General features: G+C 40.9%; 2 protein-coding genes across 5 annotated transcripts in view; both read right to left on the bottom strand.

The window, feature by feature from the left end:
* Positions 1-597: 597 nt before the first annotated feature.
* On the bottom strand, positions 598-17090 carry mybpha (myosin binding protein Ha). Of its 2 annotated transcripts, XM_068733837.1 has the most exons (13): positions 16871-17090; positions 15157-15318; positions 14885-14950; positions 14069-14203; positions 13475-13642; positions 10015-10103; positions 9708-9900; positions 9190-9329; positions 8142-8301; positions 6995-7131; positions 4199-4385; positions 3688-3741; positions 598-888 (listed from the first exon to the last, which is right to left on the bottom strand). In XM_068733837.1, exons 1-12 carry the CDS (start codon positions 17082-17084, stop codon positions 3701-3703), a joined length of 1692 nt encoding a protein of 563 aa, XP_068589938.1. In that variant the 5' UTR covers positions 17085-17090; the 3' UTR covers positions 598-888; positions 3688-3700. The 2 variants fall into 2 exon arrangements, with proteins under 2 accessions (XP_068589938.1, XP_068589937.1); XM_068733836.1 differs by lacking the exon at positions 15157-15318.
* Positions 17091-17474: 384 nt separating this feature from the next.
* LOC137889792 (neuron navigator 1-like) overlaps positions 17475-20103 on the bottom strand; it is an 80281-nt gene continuing 77652 nt past the window's right edge. For all 3 annotated transcript variants that reach the window (XM_068733833.1, XM_068733834.1, XM_068733835.1), the window contains one exon: positions 17475-19947. In XM_068733833.1, the coding sequence (XP_068589934.1) occupies positions 19852-19947 (96 nt within the window). In that variant the 3' untranslated portion in view covers positions 17475-19851. The remainder of the gene's footprint in view (positions 19948-20103) is intronic.

Raw genomic sequence — 20103 nt, 5'->3', positions numbered from 1 at the left:
AGAGCAAGCTAGAAACTTTTAAGAGCCACCTTTCAAGCCCAAGGGTGGTGATGAGTATTCATTTAAAGGATACGTTGAACCAAATTGCACAAACACCACGGAACACTGGTGGTATTTAGTCATGCGGATAGTTTTGGTATAATATGTACAGAGGTTTAGAGATATCTAACACATTCTACCACCTGTGTTATTTCTTTGATAAAATGACACTTATGTTTCTGTTGATTTTCTTATGTTATTTGTCAATGATTTGAGCAAAACAAACAAAAAATCCACTCCCAACTATCTAAGAGACGGATATCTTAATGATGAATCCAAAACTATCTGCCTGTCTGAATAACATTTGTTTGTAATTTGGACACACCAACTCCTTAATCATAATGACAACTTGCAATCTCCTATAAGCCAGAGCAGAGCACTGCAGATCAGTCTGCTTGTATTCTATAATGACAAAAACTTGCATCTAAATCTAACCTAAAAAATGTATCTATCCTAAAACTATGTGTAGCAATGTTTAAAATGTGTGTAAAAATCCACATAATATGTAATAAAATACTATTTTTTATTAAACATTCATACAGTCATTGCAATAGCATGTCCAAGGCTTCACTGTTTTATTGAGTAGTACATATATATACTGTAACAAACAGCATATGGACACAGGCAGAAAGAAAACATTGTAAATATAGCCTTACATACATGTCACCAACTTAAATAACATACAACATGTAACAGACTGGGATGGGTTGGGAGGCGTGGGTCTTCCCTGCATACTGGGAGGAGTGGGTGAGTCGGGATGGAAATAGAAATGGGGATGTTGGTTTGTTGTTCTTTCCCTTTCTTCATTATGTACACACTGCTGCACAGACTCTCACCTCTTCAAACACTCTGCACAAGATAGGAGAGACACACAGAAAGGATTGGGAGGATTAATTATATGCACACACACACTGTTGCGTTTTCATGATTTTTGGGGACATTTCATTGACTTACATTCATTTCCTGGAGAATTAACACAACGGCTACCAGCCTAACCTTCACCCTAACCTAAACTTAAACTAACCTCAAACCAAGTTTTCACCCTAAAATGTAATGACTTATGTTTTGGGGACCTACATTTTGTTCCCATAAGGAACGTGAGTCCGCACAATGTGTAAACACATGTTTGTCCCCACAAGACGGGTAAAACCCGACAACCACACACACGCAAACTTACCTTAAAACATTAGACCTGGATTTCTCACTGGTGGAAAGATAATTAAAGCGAGAAGAGAGTTAAATGAGGTCATGTGGTGTTGAGAATCACTTCAGCCAGGAAGTGAGAGTGTGTGGATTTGTTTGAGTTTTTTTTATGTGTGTGTGAGAGAGAGAGATCCACTGTGTATTTTCCATCAAAGAGTATCTGGCTCGGTTTCTGCCCCCTTAGCCAATTCTCTCTTCTTCTCAAAGCCCTCCACTCTGGCTGTTGACTTGTGGTAATGTCAGGAGTTTGGCTTAGTGTCAAATCATCTGGAGTAACTTTCAGAAGCTGTGAAGTGCCGCATTGACATCACTGTGCCTTATGGGACAGCATCCAAAAATTCACAAGCATGATTATGTCATCTATACGGCGCAGTTTACACTTGGCATGAAAATGCATCTTTAGTAATGTGATCACAAGTGGACAGCTGTAAATACAGGTGTGAATGCATCTGAGTACATTGAAGATGCATTAAGATGGGATCACATGAGCCACACGGGGGGGGGGGGGGGGGGGGTTGGTCAGGCAGGCATGTGACCCCATTTGCTGTATAGTGTGAACACACACTTGTCCCTGACCGTACTGAAGGTCAGCTTTGTTATGTGCGTGTAGCATATCAACATATCAACTGTATCCTGTTTAGTTGCTGTAAGTCAAACAACTACGATGACAAATGTAGGCCCTATATTCAAGGTTCAAGGCTTCGCTCACAAAATTACCATTTGTATATCAATTACACACCCTGTGTTACCTTGAATTCTTGAAAAAAACTTTGTATACAAAATACATATATATGTATATATATATATATATATATATATATATATATATATATATACACACACAAATTCTCACACAGCTCGTGCAGAATAATCAAAGTCTCATTAATCCAGTTGTATGCTCAGTATTTCCCAAATTTGCTAAAATCTTACTATAAAATATAACAGTCTCACACTGAGCAGGCGAGCTACTCGTCCGTGTGAGTCTTTCAAATAGTAAGGTTTAAGCAAAGATGTATGTGTTCTGGAAGTACTGAGCATACAACTGGATAAATGAGACTTGGATTATACTGCGCGAATTGTGTGAGTTTGTAAACAAATGTTTTAATATAGCTTTGGTGTTGTTAGACAGAGCCCACATTCATGATTTTATATTTTGTTATTCTTCCTTCACCTTCAAGAATTTAAGAATACAAAAAATATAAAATCATGAATGTGGGCCCTGTGAGAAAAAACAAGAGTTTTCTTTAAGAGTTCGAGGTAACAGGGTGAGTAATTGGTGAAGGATTCCTTTAAGTACAAAATGACACCACAATAATTTTCTAAGAGTACACCTGAGAGCAAAATCTTAAAGGGGGCATATGTTCATATTCAGGTTCATACTTGTTTACAACATGTTTACATTCTTTAAAAGGTGCATAATACAAGATTGGGAACATTTCTATTGCCTCTTAACAGCTCTCGACATACTAACGGTTACGGTGTTAATAGCGTTAACAGTACAAACTATAGCGAACATGCTGACAGAGCTAACTGCCTATTGTTTTAATGCAGCGAAGGACAACATAGATTCTAGTCAAGAGCAATTTATGCTAAGAAGGTATTAAATAATCGAATTGGCCCCTTGCTCAAATATTTTGAATGCACAGCAGGGATGAAAGGGATTGTGTTTCACTGTGCCGTAAAAAGAAGCAGTGGTACGTCTTTCACAGTAAGATAAAACCATTATCATTCACTCTAAATCTTTTACAACCTTTAACTATTCTGTACATCCCTTTACCAACAACATATTAATCTCTCTAATCATTCTTCCCAGCTTAAATGTCTCCATCTCTTTGTCCCTTCTTTTCTAAATCTTGCCACCTTCTCTCGTCACTTCACTCATTTTTTTTTTAAATGTTTAATGAGGCTTCTCTTGTCAGCAGTTGAAATTACACTGTGATTAAATCCTGGCTCTCCGTGAAAGGCTACACCACTTGGGCATTCGAAAAGCTTATATGAAAGTGCCAATACCCAAACCCAAATGCGTCTGCCTAATAGTAAGGGTATAAATAGAAACGTTAACGCTGTAAAAACAGCAAATTTGGTATTTCTATTTGACTGACATTAATCTTTGCCACATTACCACATCCAAAAGCAGGGATGAGGAGGGAGCAGGAGTGGGCTGCACAGATGACAAGGCAAGAGGAGGGCAAGAGAGAAGGACAAATGAGCTGTTATTGGTTTTAATTTGATGCTATGAGTTTAAGAACACTCAAACAACTGTATCAGTATTTCATACACGCGTTAAAGCAGTAATAAACAGTGTTAGTCTTAGTAGCAACACACTAAAGGATTTTTTGTTTATTAGACAATGGAGAAAGATATATAGCAATGAAATGTGCTCCCACATGTTGAACAATCTCAGGCTGTCTTGCACTGCAGTGGATATGTCTCTCTGTTTCTTACCTCTGGAGTTGGTTTATTTGCCCTTCTCCTTGTCAGCCTCTGGAATAATAACCTCTGTCAGGAGAGGAGTATACAGTTTAAATATGTTGTTTTAATGGAACATTATTAGTTAAAATGTGTAGACATGGAAGCTGGAATCATCAACAGGGACCAATAACACGTTCTCTAAATGTCCCAAATGTAAATGGTAGTTTAACATTTTGGTGAAGCAGCTTATTTGTTTTCATGATAAGAGTTCATGACAAAATCAATACCACTCCACTTTCCTGTCTGTAAGGTAAATATCAAGCAACAGTCAACAGCTATTTAGCTTAGCTTAGCATAAAGACTGTAAACAGTGGGAAACAATCCACCTGACTCTGTCCAAAGTAAACAGAATCTTTCAAAAATCAACTTGTCAATTAGTGAACTTTGAACGTGCCTCCTATCTTCATGCAAAGCTAACGAGCTGCTAGTTTTAGATTCATATTTAGCACAAAACTGTATCCTCCATTTGCCTTCAGATACGTACGTTTGACCTCCAGCTTGCAGGAGACCACGGCCTCTCCCTGCTGGTTCTTGGCTCTGCAGGTGTACACACCGCCATCGAAGCAGCAGGGTTTACGGATCTCGAGGGAGCAAATGCCCTGGGTAGAGTTCTGACGGAACTTGGGGTCATTTCCAATGATCACTTGATTCTTCAACCACTCGATCTTAGGCTGAGAGGACGAGGGGAGACATTTATAAACAACAGTATACCTCAAATATACCTTCCCTGTTTTGTCGAAGTGACACTCCAAAATCAATATTGGCAGCTGTGCTGATTTTAAAAACATCAGCAGTGATATAGAGTGAACTTTTGATTTTCCGGGTCACTTTCCAGTGCAAAGGTGTAAAATATGACATGGTACATTTCATGAGAATTTTTATCAAGTATATCATTTAAGTATTAACTTCAGAAATTTACAAAACAAAAAAAACATGAATTTTGAAAGCTCTGATTTCAACATTGACTTTCAGTCTTTCCTGGTTCGTATTGGACATCCAAATTACTTGTCCTCCTGTAAACTCAGACAGTCTATGCTGAGTGTGACAGTTGGGTAGAATGGAAGTAATACAAGTCTCCTCAGGTATGTGCTGCTCTGGGCTTCAGTGACACTCTCCCTGCATTGATTTCCCCATGGTCCGGCTTCTTGAAGGTGACTCTGGTTATTGGATTTCAGCTCAGCTGAGACATTTCAGAAGGGTTTGAACAACCCTTCCTCAGCGATGTATGAAACATACTTAGTTCTGTGTTGCTGCTTTCGTCAAGTTTTCTAAATAGATCTTTCTTCTATTTTAAAAAGTTTGTGAACTGGCATTTGACCATAGATGGTAAAGAAGGTCAAACATGTTGTATGTGGGTTATTCTCTGATGAAATAACAACAAGAAACTGTTTTTAGATCCACAGATTAATAATAATTGAACTGACTTCTGTAAAATTATTTTGCATGTTTGATGTGTTAATGTAAGCACAAGGATGTGTAGGTGCAGGGTTTAACATCTAAAAGGATTTGAAACTTTAACTTTAACTTGGTTACCTAAGCTGGGCAAACACTGTTAAGTGTAAACTAATGTAATCTATTAAATCTTCCCCATCTCCATTGCCCTCTCAGATGGATGAGGTTGTGGATGATGACAGTGACGGACACCTTTTAAATCCTGGGCAGTAGACCACATACTGTATATTTATTTAAGCCTTTGGCAGCGGGGACATGCTGCTGATGCTTATGATGTAGTTGAAAAGCAACAATGCAAACAAATGGTTATGCTGCTAGTGCTGTTTATCTTGGTAGACCTGCAGGTTTTGAACAGGTGGAACAGTGTGGTGTATCACAATATATGATCAAATGACATCATAGTTTGGATCGGTGCATCAATGCATGAAATCAGGAATCAGTCTGCAAAGGTGAACTGATGATTTATAGAAAAACGATTTTGATATAATGCATTTTTAGCCCAGCTAGCGTTACTTTTCTATGGATGGTAATGTTGGTCAGTTGCGTCTGTCCACCACGATGGTTCAGACTGAAACATCTTAACAACCCTTTGGTAACAACTCTTCATGGTCCCCAGAGGATGAAGCCTAATGAAAATACCAGGTGTGACACTGCTGTCTGCACCAGGACGGAAATAGAGCACTTAGTCTTGTTTTATTGACAGCCAGCAGTTAAGACAACCCATCCACTCGTCTCTTCTGCTCTTATTATTTAATCTTTCTTTCTCTCTAACTATCTTACAGGGATACTCAGTCACACCGATAACTTTGCTGCTGGCAAAAATAGCACCTTCTGTGTTAAAGCCTCATCTCCACTTAGCCATGACAGGACAGCAGACTATACTTCTTATCATTGTCTCTTCTTTGCCTTCCCTGCTTATCTCGCTATTCTCTCTAACAGCTACCCATGTAGTCTCTGCCACTGTATGTGACAGCTCTTTATCAGAGACAGCAAGACAACTTATCACACTAAAGGCTTTTCTGCTGGACCTCACTCAGCAGTCCTCAATGACTCTGGACTCTGAGCCAGAACCCATAAATACACACATGCTCCAACACAAAAGCCCAGTGTGAAATAATTTAATTTATAAGAGCTATGTAGAGAGAAAGAGATCAAAAAAAAGCAAGAGATAGAGGAATTGTTCTGGGAATTGCCAGATATCTACTGGTACCAGTCCCTCTTCACTTGAGTCCTACATTAGTTCCTGTTTGATTTGTCTCCAATACACTGGCATGTGCAGAGCGTTCAACCACTGCTGTCCTCGCTGAGTAGTCAAGGACAGCTAGGACACATAATCAGCTGCATTTCCACCACGGCCTTCCACCTAAGCCGTCTGCTACAGCCAGACAACTGTAAAGATATGTTTAACCAGAGCAGCAGTCGACAAGCACAGTGAGAGACATACTGAAACTTAACATAGACATTCCAGTGCAAGCCCTGCCCCACTTCAACAGCAGATGTTTATAGCAGTGACATTAATACCTCATTTGAAGCAGTGTATTAAACCCGGAAATTATTTATCAAGGGTCCCTAGGCAAAACAAAAGGTAGGCATAATAGGAACACTATTGTGATCCTGGACACAATACACCAATAACATTATAGGAGGTGAAAACATGAGCATAAAATGCACATTCACCTGAAAACAGGGTGATGGGCATGACACATGAAACTATATAATGATCCATGGGCTTCTATGCTAAGTGCAGTGTGTATATGAACAGTTGTATAGTTATATATATTTTTTTATTATCATTATTATATAAAGTGTATACTTAAGAGTGTCTGACCTTGGGGCATCCACGGACAGAGCACAGCAGCTTGGTGGTGTATCCCACAGTGGCAGCGCGGTCAGTGAGGGGTGTTGTGAACCTGGGTGCCTCGCTGAAGTCACGCTCCGGGTACTCAGGAGGCTTGTAGACAATACCTGTGGACACATGGAACAAGATCTCATCAAGAACGTCTTCTTCTTCTTACAATACGTGTCTGTACGTATTCAAAGGATAGAAAAATATTGACAGCACAGGACAGTTAATTGTGTCTGAAAGTATGTAACTTTTCCTGCACTGCGTCCACTGTGGCTACCAGTGACAGTATTGCTTTAACTAAAATGCTCAAAGCTTTGGTGAAAGCTCACGGAAAAAGATCTTTCACTTTCTCCCTCACTTTCTTTCTGCTGTTGGGAATTCTTTCTATTTTCTCACTAGAATCTACTCCGTCACTTCCCACGCTGTCAAAATCCCTTTCATTCACAATTCTGACATCACTATATCTGGCCAGTAATCTTTCATTCAATGTTCACACTTGAAGGAGTGAGGCCAGCCTTCATAGAGAAGTGGGAGACATTTAAATACGGGGACAACGGCACACATTTTCATTCAGTCTCTCCTAGGAAGCTTTCATTTGGTTGTTCACATGAGAAGTGACAACAGAGTAGTTATGTCAAGAATGAAAAGGGACAGAGCGAGAAGGTCAAACCCAGCTTACTCTTTCACTGGCCAATTACAGTGTGAAGTGACTAAACGGGAGAGTTACAGAAATGAATCTACACATCACCAAATGCAGGGAGGTAGGCACAGGTAAATACTGTATAAACACACACGAACATGTGCACGCACACACACACACACACGATGAGCAACATTTGCCCTGCCAGCTGTCTTAATGCTGTCAGAGCCTCTTTAAAATTATTTCAGTAGCTGAGCGCTAGCCAAGAGAGCTACCCACTTAAGATTGAAGCAGCGCCAAAGCCATTTCCACTCCTCAAGTCCTAGCTTTATAAACACACACAAACACACATTCAAGACTCTCATACGCTTCATGCAGCTCATTAAAGTATATGTAGTACACACTTGTAGAGCAGCACTGCCAATAAACGCTCCATTATAATAAACACATTGACCTTAGAAGAATTAAGGAATTAATCAACAAGATCACCTGTCTTCTGGATGGTGGCCACCCCCTTGGTGACAGTGCTCATCTCACTGATGCCCACTTGGTTCTCAGCGAACACTCTGAAGGAGTACGAGTTGCCCATGATGAGATCTGTGATGGTGACAGTGAGCCTGTGGTAGTGCTCCAGCACCGAGAACCATTCCTGTCGGTGGAGACACAACAGACGGATAGAAAACTACACTGTAGAAAGCGATGGAGTGTGAGTAATATGTATGTCCTCGCCTACAAATCTAGCCTTGTAGGTTCTGTTCTGGTAGTTGTTAAATATTTGAATGTTCCCTGGCAGCGGTATCCACTTACATCTCTGCCAGTTCACCTCCAGAACCATGAGTCACAACCTTAAAAAGACGTATTGGTATTTTTATAGACTCTTAAGTAAATCCCAGGAAAAAAGAGACATGGCAATCTGATCCAGACCTTCTGATTAGAGACCATTCTATCTATATTGTAACTGGGAAAAAAGGGGGTGGGGAGAGTTTGATGTTCAAATACAGCGTTTAGATCAAAGAAGATCCATGCCAAAGTCTAAACTCAAAGTTTGTATGTAACTGTAATTATTCCCAGTATTCTGTGAGATGAAAACCCAGTCAATGAAGTGACATCACTAATAAACAAATAAAATATTCAAAATTGGCTCAGAAGCTATGGCATAGCTGACATGAGAGACATGAGATCCCACGTGGAAACTGCAAGACCTCTAATTGGTCAGCATGTAGTACTTGTGTTTCCAATTTTCAGATGTCAGTAGATGTTGTTCAGAGTGAATACAACATAAAGCAAGTTTAAAAACACTGCAAATTACTCCTGCACTCTATCACAGCGAATGAAATGATGTAAATGAGGCGAATGCATTCAGGGAATGAAAGAATTAACAGTTACAATGGGGAATATAATCAAAGCATGACACAACTATACAGCAAAACATACACCATAGGTATCTATGGTGGGACTCTCGTTAATCTCTTGCGTTAAGTGTGAATCTGGTCTGCAACTTCACACAGCCTGACAATGTGATATACATCTGCTATACCCCGGTCTTCCTGTCGGCCTTCTGGATGGTGTATCCAGTGATCTCTGTGTTGCCATTATCCTTGGGAGGGGTCCATTCAAGAGCAGCGTTGAAGCCCCAGGTGTCCAACAGCTTCACATTGGCAGGACTGCCGGGCCGGTCTGAGGAGACACATTACTGTAAGTATTTATAAAGGATTAAAAGCATGACCAGTGTTTTCCTCACGGCATAAAAAGGTGTCTGCTCCCAGGATCAAAAGTGAGCTTTGTATGGTAATGCCTCTAACGTGAGGCCACACATTTTAACAGTAGCAGCTGACAGCAGGGTCAACGGTCATCATTGTTAGAGGTGTGATGCATGTTGGCTAGTGATTAGAATTTCTGCTGGGGCAAGTCACGAGCCTCAGAACCTACAAGTCAACAAGCCAGCTGCATAACCAGCTGAGCCGATTCAACAGAAAGATAAATAAGTCCACATTCACACCTGTCACACACACACACATGTGGATCCAAGTGTGTTGCTTAGCATGTGCGACTCACCCACAATTTGAAGGGTGATGGTGGCTTTGTCCTCAAAGCTGTCCACTTTGATGCTAATCTCATAAACACCAGAGTCCTCCCTCTGAGCGTGGCGGATAAATATGATGCTGTCCATGTCACTGTTCCTGATGTTGACCCTTGCATCCACAGGCTGACCGTCCTTAAGCCAGGACACCACAGGTTTGGGCTTTCCCTGACGAGTTGCAAAAAGAGAGATGAAAAGTGAAGCGTGATGTCTGTAAAGTTGTCTGTGCCAACTGCACATGTTATTCATGAACTATACAAACCAAGTATACGTGCAGCTTACATGAAAGGGGATGACCAGGTTGATCTGATCTCCAACTTGCTTGACATAGCAGGATTTGAGATTGCGGGGAATGCGGATCTTGGGACGCTCTGAAAAACAAGAATTAAAGTCAGCCATGTTTATCTTCTATCTTGGCTATTTTTTTATATTGACATAACCTGGACACCTTTGTGAAGAAATCCCCTACTTGACAACGTTTTCTAGCATTACCAGCCAGCAGTGCACAAACTTCCCGTTTGTGTCTTCAAAGTGGTGTTATGAATGCTCAAAAGGACAGGTCAACAAGACCTAAATAGAGCTGCCAGCAGCAAGCTGACAAGAGAACATGACTGAAGGAGCTCAAATTAACACCCAAATTAGTTCAGACGGACCAACGATCCAAACGTATCACACAATTCTATTTTAATACTTTTGATATTTAACTCTTTCGTATGAATGTTTTCTTTTATATTAGTCTTTTATAAAAGATGATGATTATAATGTATTAGTGGGAGCTGGGAATTAGTTGATTTATCAACAGAAAATTAATCTGCAACTATTTCGACATTCGATTTATTGTTTCATTCAAGAAAAAATGCCAAACATTCTCTGGTTTCAGCTTTTAAAATGGGACAATTTGCTGCTTTTCTTTGCCATATAATTATATATTAAATATTTTCTGGATCCGACAAATAAAGCTTACTGAAGACATCACTGTGGGCTCTGAGAAATTCTAAATGACCGTTTTAAACAATTCATCGATAATCAAAATCTGAATCAAAATAATCATTGCTTTGTGAGATTAAATATTATTAACATTAAGATTACAGTTTTTTTCATTTATCATACTTACACAAAGACAATAACACATATAAAGAACAGAATATTAGATACTATACACATGTAAAAATACTGAACAAACAAAACATTTGCCATTCATCTTTCAAACAACAAACAACACTCCACTAAGAGTCCACCGTCTGTGTGGTTATCAAAGTCAAAAATAAATCCACGTCAGTCTTATTGATGATTATGAGTAGTAGTCATTCATAGGAAATCTAGCTAAAGAAAGAGGAAAAGTACAGTATCTGGGCAGAGAGGCCAAACAGGAAGACCCTGCATCCAACAGCTCTTAAAATAGCTTTGGTGATGAGACACTTGGATAAATGCCGACATGTGTTCCCTCCTGTAATGCACAAAGAAGCAGCAGGAAGTTGTCACCACTTTTTTTTTAACTAATTGGAGTGGTCAAACACCACATGTAGAAACCATTAAGTACAACAGATTGGAAACTGAACACACCCAAATCAATAGCGATAACTGCTTGTATGCTCGAGCTGTGGATAAAATGATATGGATGAAATTGCACCGCAGTTGGGACTTGAGTCATTTAATTAACCCTCTATGTTGGATGGCCAAGTGCTAAATATCAGGAACAGCATACCTTGCAAGTTTCTGCATAAGCAGCAAATGTCTGAAAAGCTCTTTGAGCTTACAGGATACATCAAACCTGCTGCCCTCCGTCACCTCTCTCCCCTTGCAGCAGACTCTGTTTCTCCTTCTTCATTCAAAATGTCCTCTCATTTAACTCCCCACCGACCTTATGTACATAATTTTGCTCCGCTTCTAACCAGCTTTCTTGCCCAATGTGTCTCATCCTCTTCGTCCTTACATTTGTCACCATATCATTGCTGCAGAGGCTGAGATATGGAACCCTGGAACCAACCATCCCTATGAGGATCAGGTCTGCCTCCAGATTTGGCTCAAACAGTAATCCCTGTGCTAATCAGTACCCTTCCCAGCAATGCCCAGAAGTGTTGCTGGCATTACAGAATCCAGCAGCCAGCAAGTCCTCCTGCAAACAATTTATAATCTGTCTTTGTCTCTGGATAAAGTGTCTTTGTGGGGGGCTTTCAGCATATGCCGGACAGTGTGTCTTTATTAGAAGCTTGTATGTAGATGAGTGATTGGTCAGTGACTGACACACAGCTGAATTTACCCCTGAACAAGCCACCCAGAATCCATCAATTAGGCTCATGTGTCACTCTCCTCAGTTGACCAGCAGTCCTTGTAGCATGACTGCATTTCTCCACTTACTTGTTTCCTGTTTGTTCGCTGCAGTCTGAAGCCTGACCAGGAAATACACTGAGAGACATTAAGCTGCCCTTCTGAAAGTGGATAACTGGGACATGTCAGCTCAGATCTGCACTACGTCAATGTGACTCGGTGTGAGCACTGATGGAAATTCACAGCTTTGGTAACGAAACAATTGTCAGTTTAATGAAGCAAAGAAGAGGCTGGTAGTGTCACTTTGGTAATTAAAGGCATTTCTAAACCATTTGCTGCACTTTCTAACATAAACCAGTGTCAGAGGAATAGTGGCTAATATTTCTAATCACATAAACGTGACTTTGAAGTGAATTTGAAGTGGGCATAATGAAGACATGTTATAATATAGTGTTTATTTATTGCATGAGTCTAGAACAGCTAGAGAGCCACCGCCATAAATTTAAGTGAGAAAGTGACAGTGAGGTCACACTGACAGGGTTGAAGTCAGTAAAAAATATGGCTGCCAGATGGCTCATTAGCTAAACGTTTTCCTTTGCCTGACTCAGTCTTCCATTAAATCATCTCAAAGACGGCTGCTGCAGAAGCCATTTAAGTGCCAGACAGTTAACCAGTGCAGGACCCATGTTTGAACCTATATGGTCCTGAATACTAGGAGAGCAGATACTTTATGTTCTAAATATGTATTTCAACTGCAAATGATTCGGCAGTTAAACATTGTAACTGTCAATTAACCTGTGCAACCTGTCGTAAAAAAAAAAGTATATATGTGTATTGGTATTATACATATTGGTTTCCATGTTCACTTATCTTTTCTTTATGTTTGTGTAACGGGTTGTTGTTAGCTTTACATCTCTTTTAGTCCTTTAGGGCACTACCAGCAAAAAGCAAGGTTAATTTAATCAAAAATCTAATATTAAGTGAAGTACAAATTGTGCGAGTGCCTCACCTTCTTATTTGAAGGACTAAAGATGTGTGGACAAGTTTAAGGATGATTTACAGCTAATGAAAGGTCTTGTCTGCACCTGTAGGATTTATGTGCATACATCTGTGCAGTCTGTCTTACCCGCCTGGCAGTTAATACCTCCTCCTCCCTGCTTACAACATGAGCATTTTTCCCGATAGGTCATAAGTCACAGTACAACTACCAGCGAGCTCCTGATGAAGAGGTTGGAGACAAGACATTTCATAAATTGCCCTTACATCAGTGAAAAACTCTTTTGCAGAGACATTTTGTTTGGACTTTAGGAATTTTGGAGTCACTTTTGCAGAGAAATGGACATGTTTCACCCTTTTGCTCACCTTTACACTAATGTACAGCCATACAGATAGAAGATAGGTTGCAATTGCTGCTTGGGCTGTTTGGACATCCCCTTATAATTGGTCAGTTTGTGGAACATTAGCTGCTACTCACCACCAATCTCCCGGATGGGCACAGGCTCAGCAAGTGTACCAGGTTCACTGCGGCCACCGCGGTTTACAGCCACCACGCGTACATGCAGCAGGTCACCGGCTGTGAGATTCTTGATGCAGTAGCAGTTAGTTGATGTCAGCTCCTCTTGAGCAACAACCCAGTCCGTTGCTGCAGGGGAACACAGTTTTTGTGTTAGTAAAGTGTGTAGGTTTCAGTGCAGTTTCAACTTACATGTCATACTAGCTTGTTAAGGCTGCAACATATTTTTTTACACACACATTCCTCCTGAACGCTTTTTTTCCTTTTGAAAGTGTAAAACATCCTTTAACGGGACATGTTAAATGGTTTATCGCCTGTCGACAAGTATACAAACAACCTGACCATACACTTTGGCCTCCATGATGAAACCTCAGAAGGCATGCGGTCATCTGAGCAAACGAGCGCTTCTAAAAGTGGTGTGAGGAGATACAGTACAGTGACAGCCGGTGAAATGCTTCCTGCCGTATACGGCCTGGACACAGCTTTGAGTCCATCTGCCCTCTGACACTCTGGGGACAGGTGCAGCCTCACATACATACGCACACACAGACTTACTTCCATCCTTGCAGTACTCGATGATGTATCCGTCAAGGCCGGAGTCTCCGATGGCCTCTGGCGTGTTCCATTTAATGGTGAGGCTGGAGTCGGTCACATCGTCCACAGATAAGTCCAGAGGAGCGCTGGTGGGGACTGAAGGAGGTTCAAACAGAGCAGATTAGTAAAGTGGACAGTGGACAGTAAGAGAAGCCGAAATGACACTGAAAATGCCTACATAGCCTTCATACTACAACATGTGTGTCAGACTGAAGCTTCTGATTATTTTCATTATCAATTAATCTGCAGATTATTGTCTCGATTAATACGAGTAATCTATTAGGGATATTTTTTTACAAATTTCCTTAAACCCAAGGTGACATTTTCAAATGTCTTGTTTTGTCCAAAACTCAAAAATTGATAAGACAATCTACACAATTGAGAAGATGGAACAAATTAATTTTTGCTAACCTATTATTAAAATAGTTGCAGATTATTATCTTGGACAATCGATTTATCAATAATTCAGAATGGTTTCCAGTAAAATTATGTGTGTTATAATTCTGCACAACCATTTCCATAATGAGTCGTCACCTGATGTACAACTGCAAAGATCAGTCGATGAATTGATTGACGGAAAATTATGTGTAACTATTTTGATATCTAAATTAGGGTTTTAGTTGTTATTAAAGCCAAAATATAAATATTTGCTACTTCCAGCTTTATAAAAAGTGAAGATTTGATACTAAAACGGAAGTGTTCACTTTGTCCTTGTCATAACCCTAGATTGAGTGTAGCAGGACCAAGCTAGCAGCAGAGTGTAAATGCTGGTGTTACCTGCAGGAGGTGGGGGCGTGGGGGCCTTTGGCGGCTCTTCAACTACAGCAGCTTCTGCTGGAGCAGCTAGAATCAAACAAGCAGGAGGTTATTGTTTTAGAGATAAAAATATCCAGAGCAGCTTTTGTGTAAAGTGACATTCCAACCTGCCCAATCATTTCACTGGAAATGATAACAAGAGGTTCTGTTAAGAATTCAACAAATCAGTCATCATTGTTTGTATTTTGTGGTTGAGCAGTAATGTTTTTGTCTCTGTGGTGGTTTATGTTTACCGTCTGAGGGAGCATCTGCAGCAGGAGCAGCAGCAGCATCGTCTTCAGCAGTGGGAGCAGCAGCAGCAGCAGCAGCAGCAGCATTGTCTTCAGCAGCGGGAGCAGCAGCAGCAGCAGCAGCAGCATCGTCTTCAGCAGCGGGAGCAGCAGCAGCAGCATTGTCTTCAGCAGCGGGAGCAGCAGCAGCAGCAGCAGCAGCATCGTCTTCAGCAGCGGGAGCAGCAGCAGCAGCATTGTCTTCAGCAGCGGGAGCAGCAGCAGCAGCATCGTGTTCAGCAGCGGGAGCAGCAGCAGCAGCATTGTCTTCAGCAGCAGGAGCAGCAGCAGCAGCAGCAGCATCGTCTTCAGCAGCGGGAGCAGCTAGTGTTAGAATGCCATTAGGAAAGCCAGTTAGTGACTTACACTATGATATTACTCACGCTGGGATTCAATCAGTTTCAAGCTAATTTGATCATGATACACTCATAAAGATACACTGAAGCAAGCAGCAGAACGGCGCCGTGGAACAAAACTTTCAATATTCACAGTGACAAGAACAGATTTATGAACCCAAAAATTGACATATGTTGGAGACGCTGTAAAACATTTGCACACAGCAGAAGACAAAGAGCTCAAAGATGAAAATTTACACAAGATGAACTTTACAAACGGAAATATCAGTAAACACAACGGATGATGAGCAAGTAAAACACACACACACACACACACACACTGAGTCGTGCACAGTGGGGCACAAACACACACATCATGCATTACAGCTTGTGTTGTGTGTTTACACTCAGCAGGAGACGGCGAGTCGGTGGCTGTGGCATCAGCTGAAGTTAGGAGTTACATGTTGAGGTTGGCAGGCAAACACAATACCAGTTGCTCAACTACATCCAGTCCCATGCATTTTGTGCCGCTTCTCACAAGAACTGTTCCTGCAAAATGCAGATTTAATATATGTAGATCCAGGAGAAAAGGGTGAATAAAATGCTTTTCACTAATGTAGTTATTGGTGTTTTTCTCTCATCTAAGTTTTTGAAAGTATAATGACTTCTGGGTACTACACGTTCCAGTCTTCTATAGTTTCAAAATTGTTCTTATTTTCATAGCTTCAAAGCCTAAATAACCACTGCTTACCAGCATCAAGAGTCCACACACTTTATACTATACCTTGAGATTTAAGACATCAGAGGATGTTAAAGCTACATTTCAAACAAGTAACAGTTTTGGTTTAAGAGTGATGAGGTTGCCAGATGCTGCACATGCAGTGTGTTGGAGTCATCAGACCAGAGACTAAGGTAAAGATTTGTTTTGAGGAAAAGTCACCCTGTGTTTGCACTGTGCACTCATCAAGTTTGTTTCCAGAGTATCTTCGACTATGATAATAAGTATCCTACTGACAGGTGTTTGATATTTAGTCTTTTGTTTATTTGAATTAGTTTTAGCTTGGTATACCTAATAAACTGGCAAAATAAAGTGCTTCCAAAATCAAGTTTCGTGTTCATATATTCGTGCTCATATGTTTTATATATTACGATCATGTCTTACTGACTCACGGTGCTGTATGATATTTTACTTTGGCAGCAGTCCCTAAAATCAAGTAATTACTCGAAGTCCAACCTGTCCATGATCCAGCTAAGATTAGTAAACTTAGCTTAACAGTTAGCACTGCATGTCATGTCCGGGGGACATGTTCGTGGTTATCAAGGCGCCTTTAGTCCCAGGGTACCTGGGGTGCCTCCTTCAGCAGCGGGGGTGTCCTCTGCTGGGGCTGCTTCTCCCTCGGGTGCGGGAGCTGCCTCAGCCGGAGCAGCTTCTACAGGTGCTGCATCCGCAGGTGGAGCCTCTACGGGGGCCGGTTCAGGCTCCGGGGCGGGCTCAGGCGCCTTCTCTGCAGCCTTCTTGGCTGGGGACTTCTTGATGGGTGCAGGTTGGCTTGGCATCGTGCTGACAGACGGCCAGTCCTCTGGATGAAAGAGCCAGGAGGGATGTTAAGTAATATATATAGCGTGAGGGGTTGCTGGGTCCTGTAGTGTAGACAACTCCACCCATCCCCTGACTTTAATACCCCCCCTCCCTGTTTCAGCCACATCCTCATCCATGTTTGGAGTACCTGTGACAACCCGGGCTTGTTTTGATAATTAACACAGTTTTCCAACTTGTACAAACAATGACATCAACATTTAAGTAATGCAAGTAATCCAAATAACATTTTGTAATGACAAAAACCACCACATCCAAATAAAACGTTCATAGAGCCTAATAAATGATCATATACAGGAGTAGTAGCACCCCCTCATGGATAACTGAATGTAAACAGCCAAGACAGGTAGTGATGTGAAGAATGGCATGACTTTATTGTGTCCATTGCTCAATGTTTGACATAATGGGATTTGATGTGTTTATAGAGACATGCCATACAACCATTATTAGGCCCCCTTTTAAGCCAAGTGCGCCTTCCCACTGCAGGAAGACAATAAAACCACCAAGGACGCCCGTTTTCTGCATACAGGGGCCATGTCTCGTCTTAGATCTCTACACGTTTTAGTGATTGTTGTCGCAGATGCACTGACTATTTACAGTGTTTACAATAGTGATGTCATGTACAAAAGAGAGAGAAACCTTTACAAATATTTGCATAATAAAAACAAATGTCTGCTCTTAATAAAAACAACGTGAAAAGAGGAAGATATCCAGTTAATAAAAATCCCTCCCGTGGTAAGGTTAAGTGTGGTAGGTCCAATGGGAACACAGCAGGGATACATGCATCTACATTACATCTCCATGCTAATATCTGTTCTGACACTGCTTCCAACTCTCAGGCAACTCCTCAAAGATGTCAAGTCTTTCACACTTACATTTAAAATGGTGTCAAATCGCAGCCCAGCCGTGATACGCATTGTGGTCTATTGCAGCGTTAACTGGCAAACACAACATCTTAGCTAACAGCCATGACTACCAGCCAAATGTCAAAAATAATAACCCACTCTCCACCTAAATCTGGGTATCAAGGTGATGACATGATTAAAGTGACATCAGAGTAGGTAAGAGGAAGTGATGACGTTTCCTCTAATCGAGGTGTGGTAGATTAAAGCAGCTCGAAAGCAGCTTCAGGCCAATTGTGTTTCAGGCACAGATAGACTATTAGGCATCATGTCTCTACTTAACACCAGCACCCTGTTTGGACAGTAGAGGAACATCTGGACAGAATATGGCAGTCTGAGGTACTTCAGGGTAAAAGTTTCCTCCTCTTACACGTCTTTTCTTTCTTTCTTCCTTCCTTCATCACAAGGACAGTCAAGGTGTGAGCAATAAATACTCTCTGTAATCTAGTACACTTACATATATTATGTGCAAACAAATGAAGGAAAGGAATAGGAGGAAGCCACTTAAAAATACATTTCAACCTTTCTTATCCCCCAGCCCTTACTTTTACAGTTACTCTTAAAACAAAGCGGAAGGAGCAAATGCAACGAGGAAGGAAATGCTTTTTTTGTACAGATTATTATCACTTAATGGCAGTTTTTTTTTTTTACCAATGTTTTCCACTTCAGTGAATGAGTAATGATTAAGACAGCAAAGACAGAAGTGTTTCCTGCTGCTGTCGATAATGGCATAGGTACAGTATACATGGGTGATAGCTGCTGTATACAGATGATGCTGAAGATGACTCAGTATAAAATTCTACAAAATCAAGATTTTCAAAGCTGTATCCTCATCTATCACAAGAGAATGTTGGGGTTTTGAAACCGATATCTAAATACAGAATATACGCAAGCATAGCCCGAAATGTTAGGCCGTCTGGGCACATTACAATACAGTATGTTGAGTAGGGTCAATGTCAGTTTCTGTGGCTACTGAGTCCACCAATTAAGACATTTTCTTTACAGACTGATCCTAAAACCGATTCATATTCATTATTCACCCATGCATGCTACTCTTACAGCTTTGTTGTTCTGATATTCAAGTCATGAATGACACAATGGCTGAACTGAAGAGAAGAAAAACATTCAAGACCATTTTCATAGCTCTGTTACAAAGTGTGTGTTATGCTCTTCTGAGCACCTTTGATAAGTCAGAACACCAGGAGAGCACTGAGGCAGGAGTAGATGCTGCCATCTAGAGGAATTACTAATGAACTGCATGATTCCCACTAGAGACACAGTCACTGACAACAGCCTCCTAAAGTCCAATTACCACAAGTAGAAAATAAAGTGCATTTTTGGCTGTCATCAAGTGATTAACTTACTTTTGAGGGAATCAGAGTTACTTCTGAGGTTAATTTCTTTATGAAATGAAGCACCAATAGTTTGTGGCAGCCAAGAAGAAAACAAAACAAAACAATGGGCTTTGATCAATGGGATTATAGGTAATATTTTTGCATCATACTATTCCGGTTACCATGCACTTGCAGATTTAACAACAACTCAACAAATTGAGGGCAGAGAAGAGACAAGTCGACGTCTTTCCCCGACACGATCATCACAGCTTCTTATGAAAGCAGTTTAATTGTCTATCTGATAGCAGGGCAGAGCAAACCCTTCCTCCATAATCACTCTCCCCATAGATCCTTTACATTTAGCTCTGTTGCTGCTCACTGAGCACACAGTTAAATTAATTATTGAGTCTTTGAAGTCTCACTGGGACTGCACCCGCTGTGTCAGTCTCAAATAAAGAGTCCATAGATTGACTGACAGTCGGATGTTATTCTCAAAGTGTAGCCTGCAGAGTGGGATCCAGACACCCTTCCCGCTCTGGAGACTCTATGTAGTTGGCCGACTCCTGGAGCTTCAGCAGCATGGCCATCTGGGTAGCAGGAAATGACAGAGAGAAATATTAACAGACATGTTTTGTTTTAAGGCTTAGCTACCAGTCCCAGCTGTGGCGACATTGGTACAGCTGTCTCTTTGTAAGGCATTGCTAGGCCTATGTACTTCTACTGTTTGTGTATGTAATTTTATG

Source organism: Cebidichthys violaceus, unplaced genomic scaffold, assembly GCF_023349555.1.
Source record: "Cebidichthys violaceus isolate CVI_PGR_0920_01 unplaced genomic scaffold, fCebVio1.0.p SCAF_6, whole genome shotgun sequence".
NCBI classification, from domain to species: Eukaryota; Metazoa; Chordata; class Actinopteri; order Perciformes; family Stichaeidae; genus Cebidichthys; species Cebidichthys violaceus.
Note: the sequence above shows the minus strand (reverse complement) of the source record. Positions and strands in the feature narration are given on the sequence as shown.

What these genes read in the sequence shown, in the direction of transcription:
- mybpha (XM_068733837.1), bottom strand. Translation starts at nt 17,084, where the DNA reads ATGCCAAGCCAACCTGCACCCATCAAGAAGTCCCCAGCCAAGAAGGCT. An exon ending in CGAGTACTGCAAGGATGGAA is followed by an intron (nt 13,643 to 14,068) that starts GTAAGTCTGTGT and finishes GTTCCCCTGCAG; the next exon opens with CAACGGACTGGGTTGTTGCT. An exon ending in GCCCATCCGGGAGATTGGTG is followed by an intron (nt 10,104 to 13,474) that starts GTGAGTAGCAGC and finishes CTTGTTTTTCAG; the next exon opens with AGCGTCCCAAGATCCGCATT.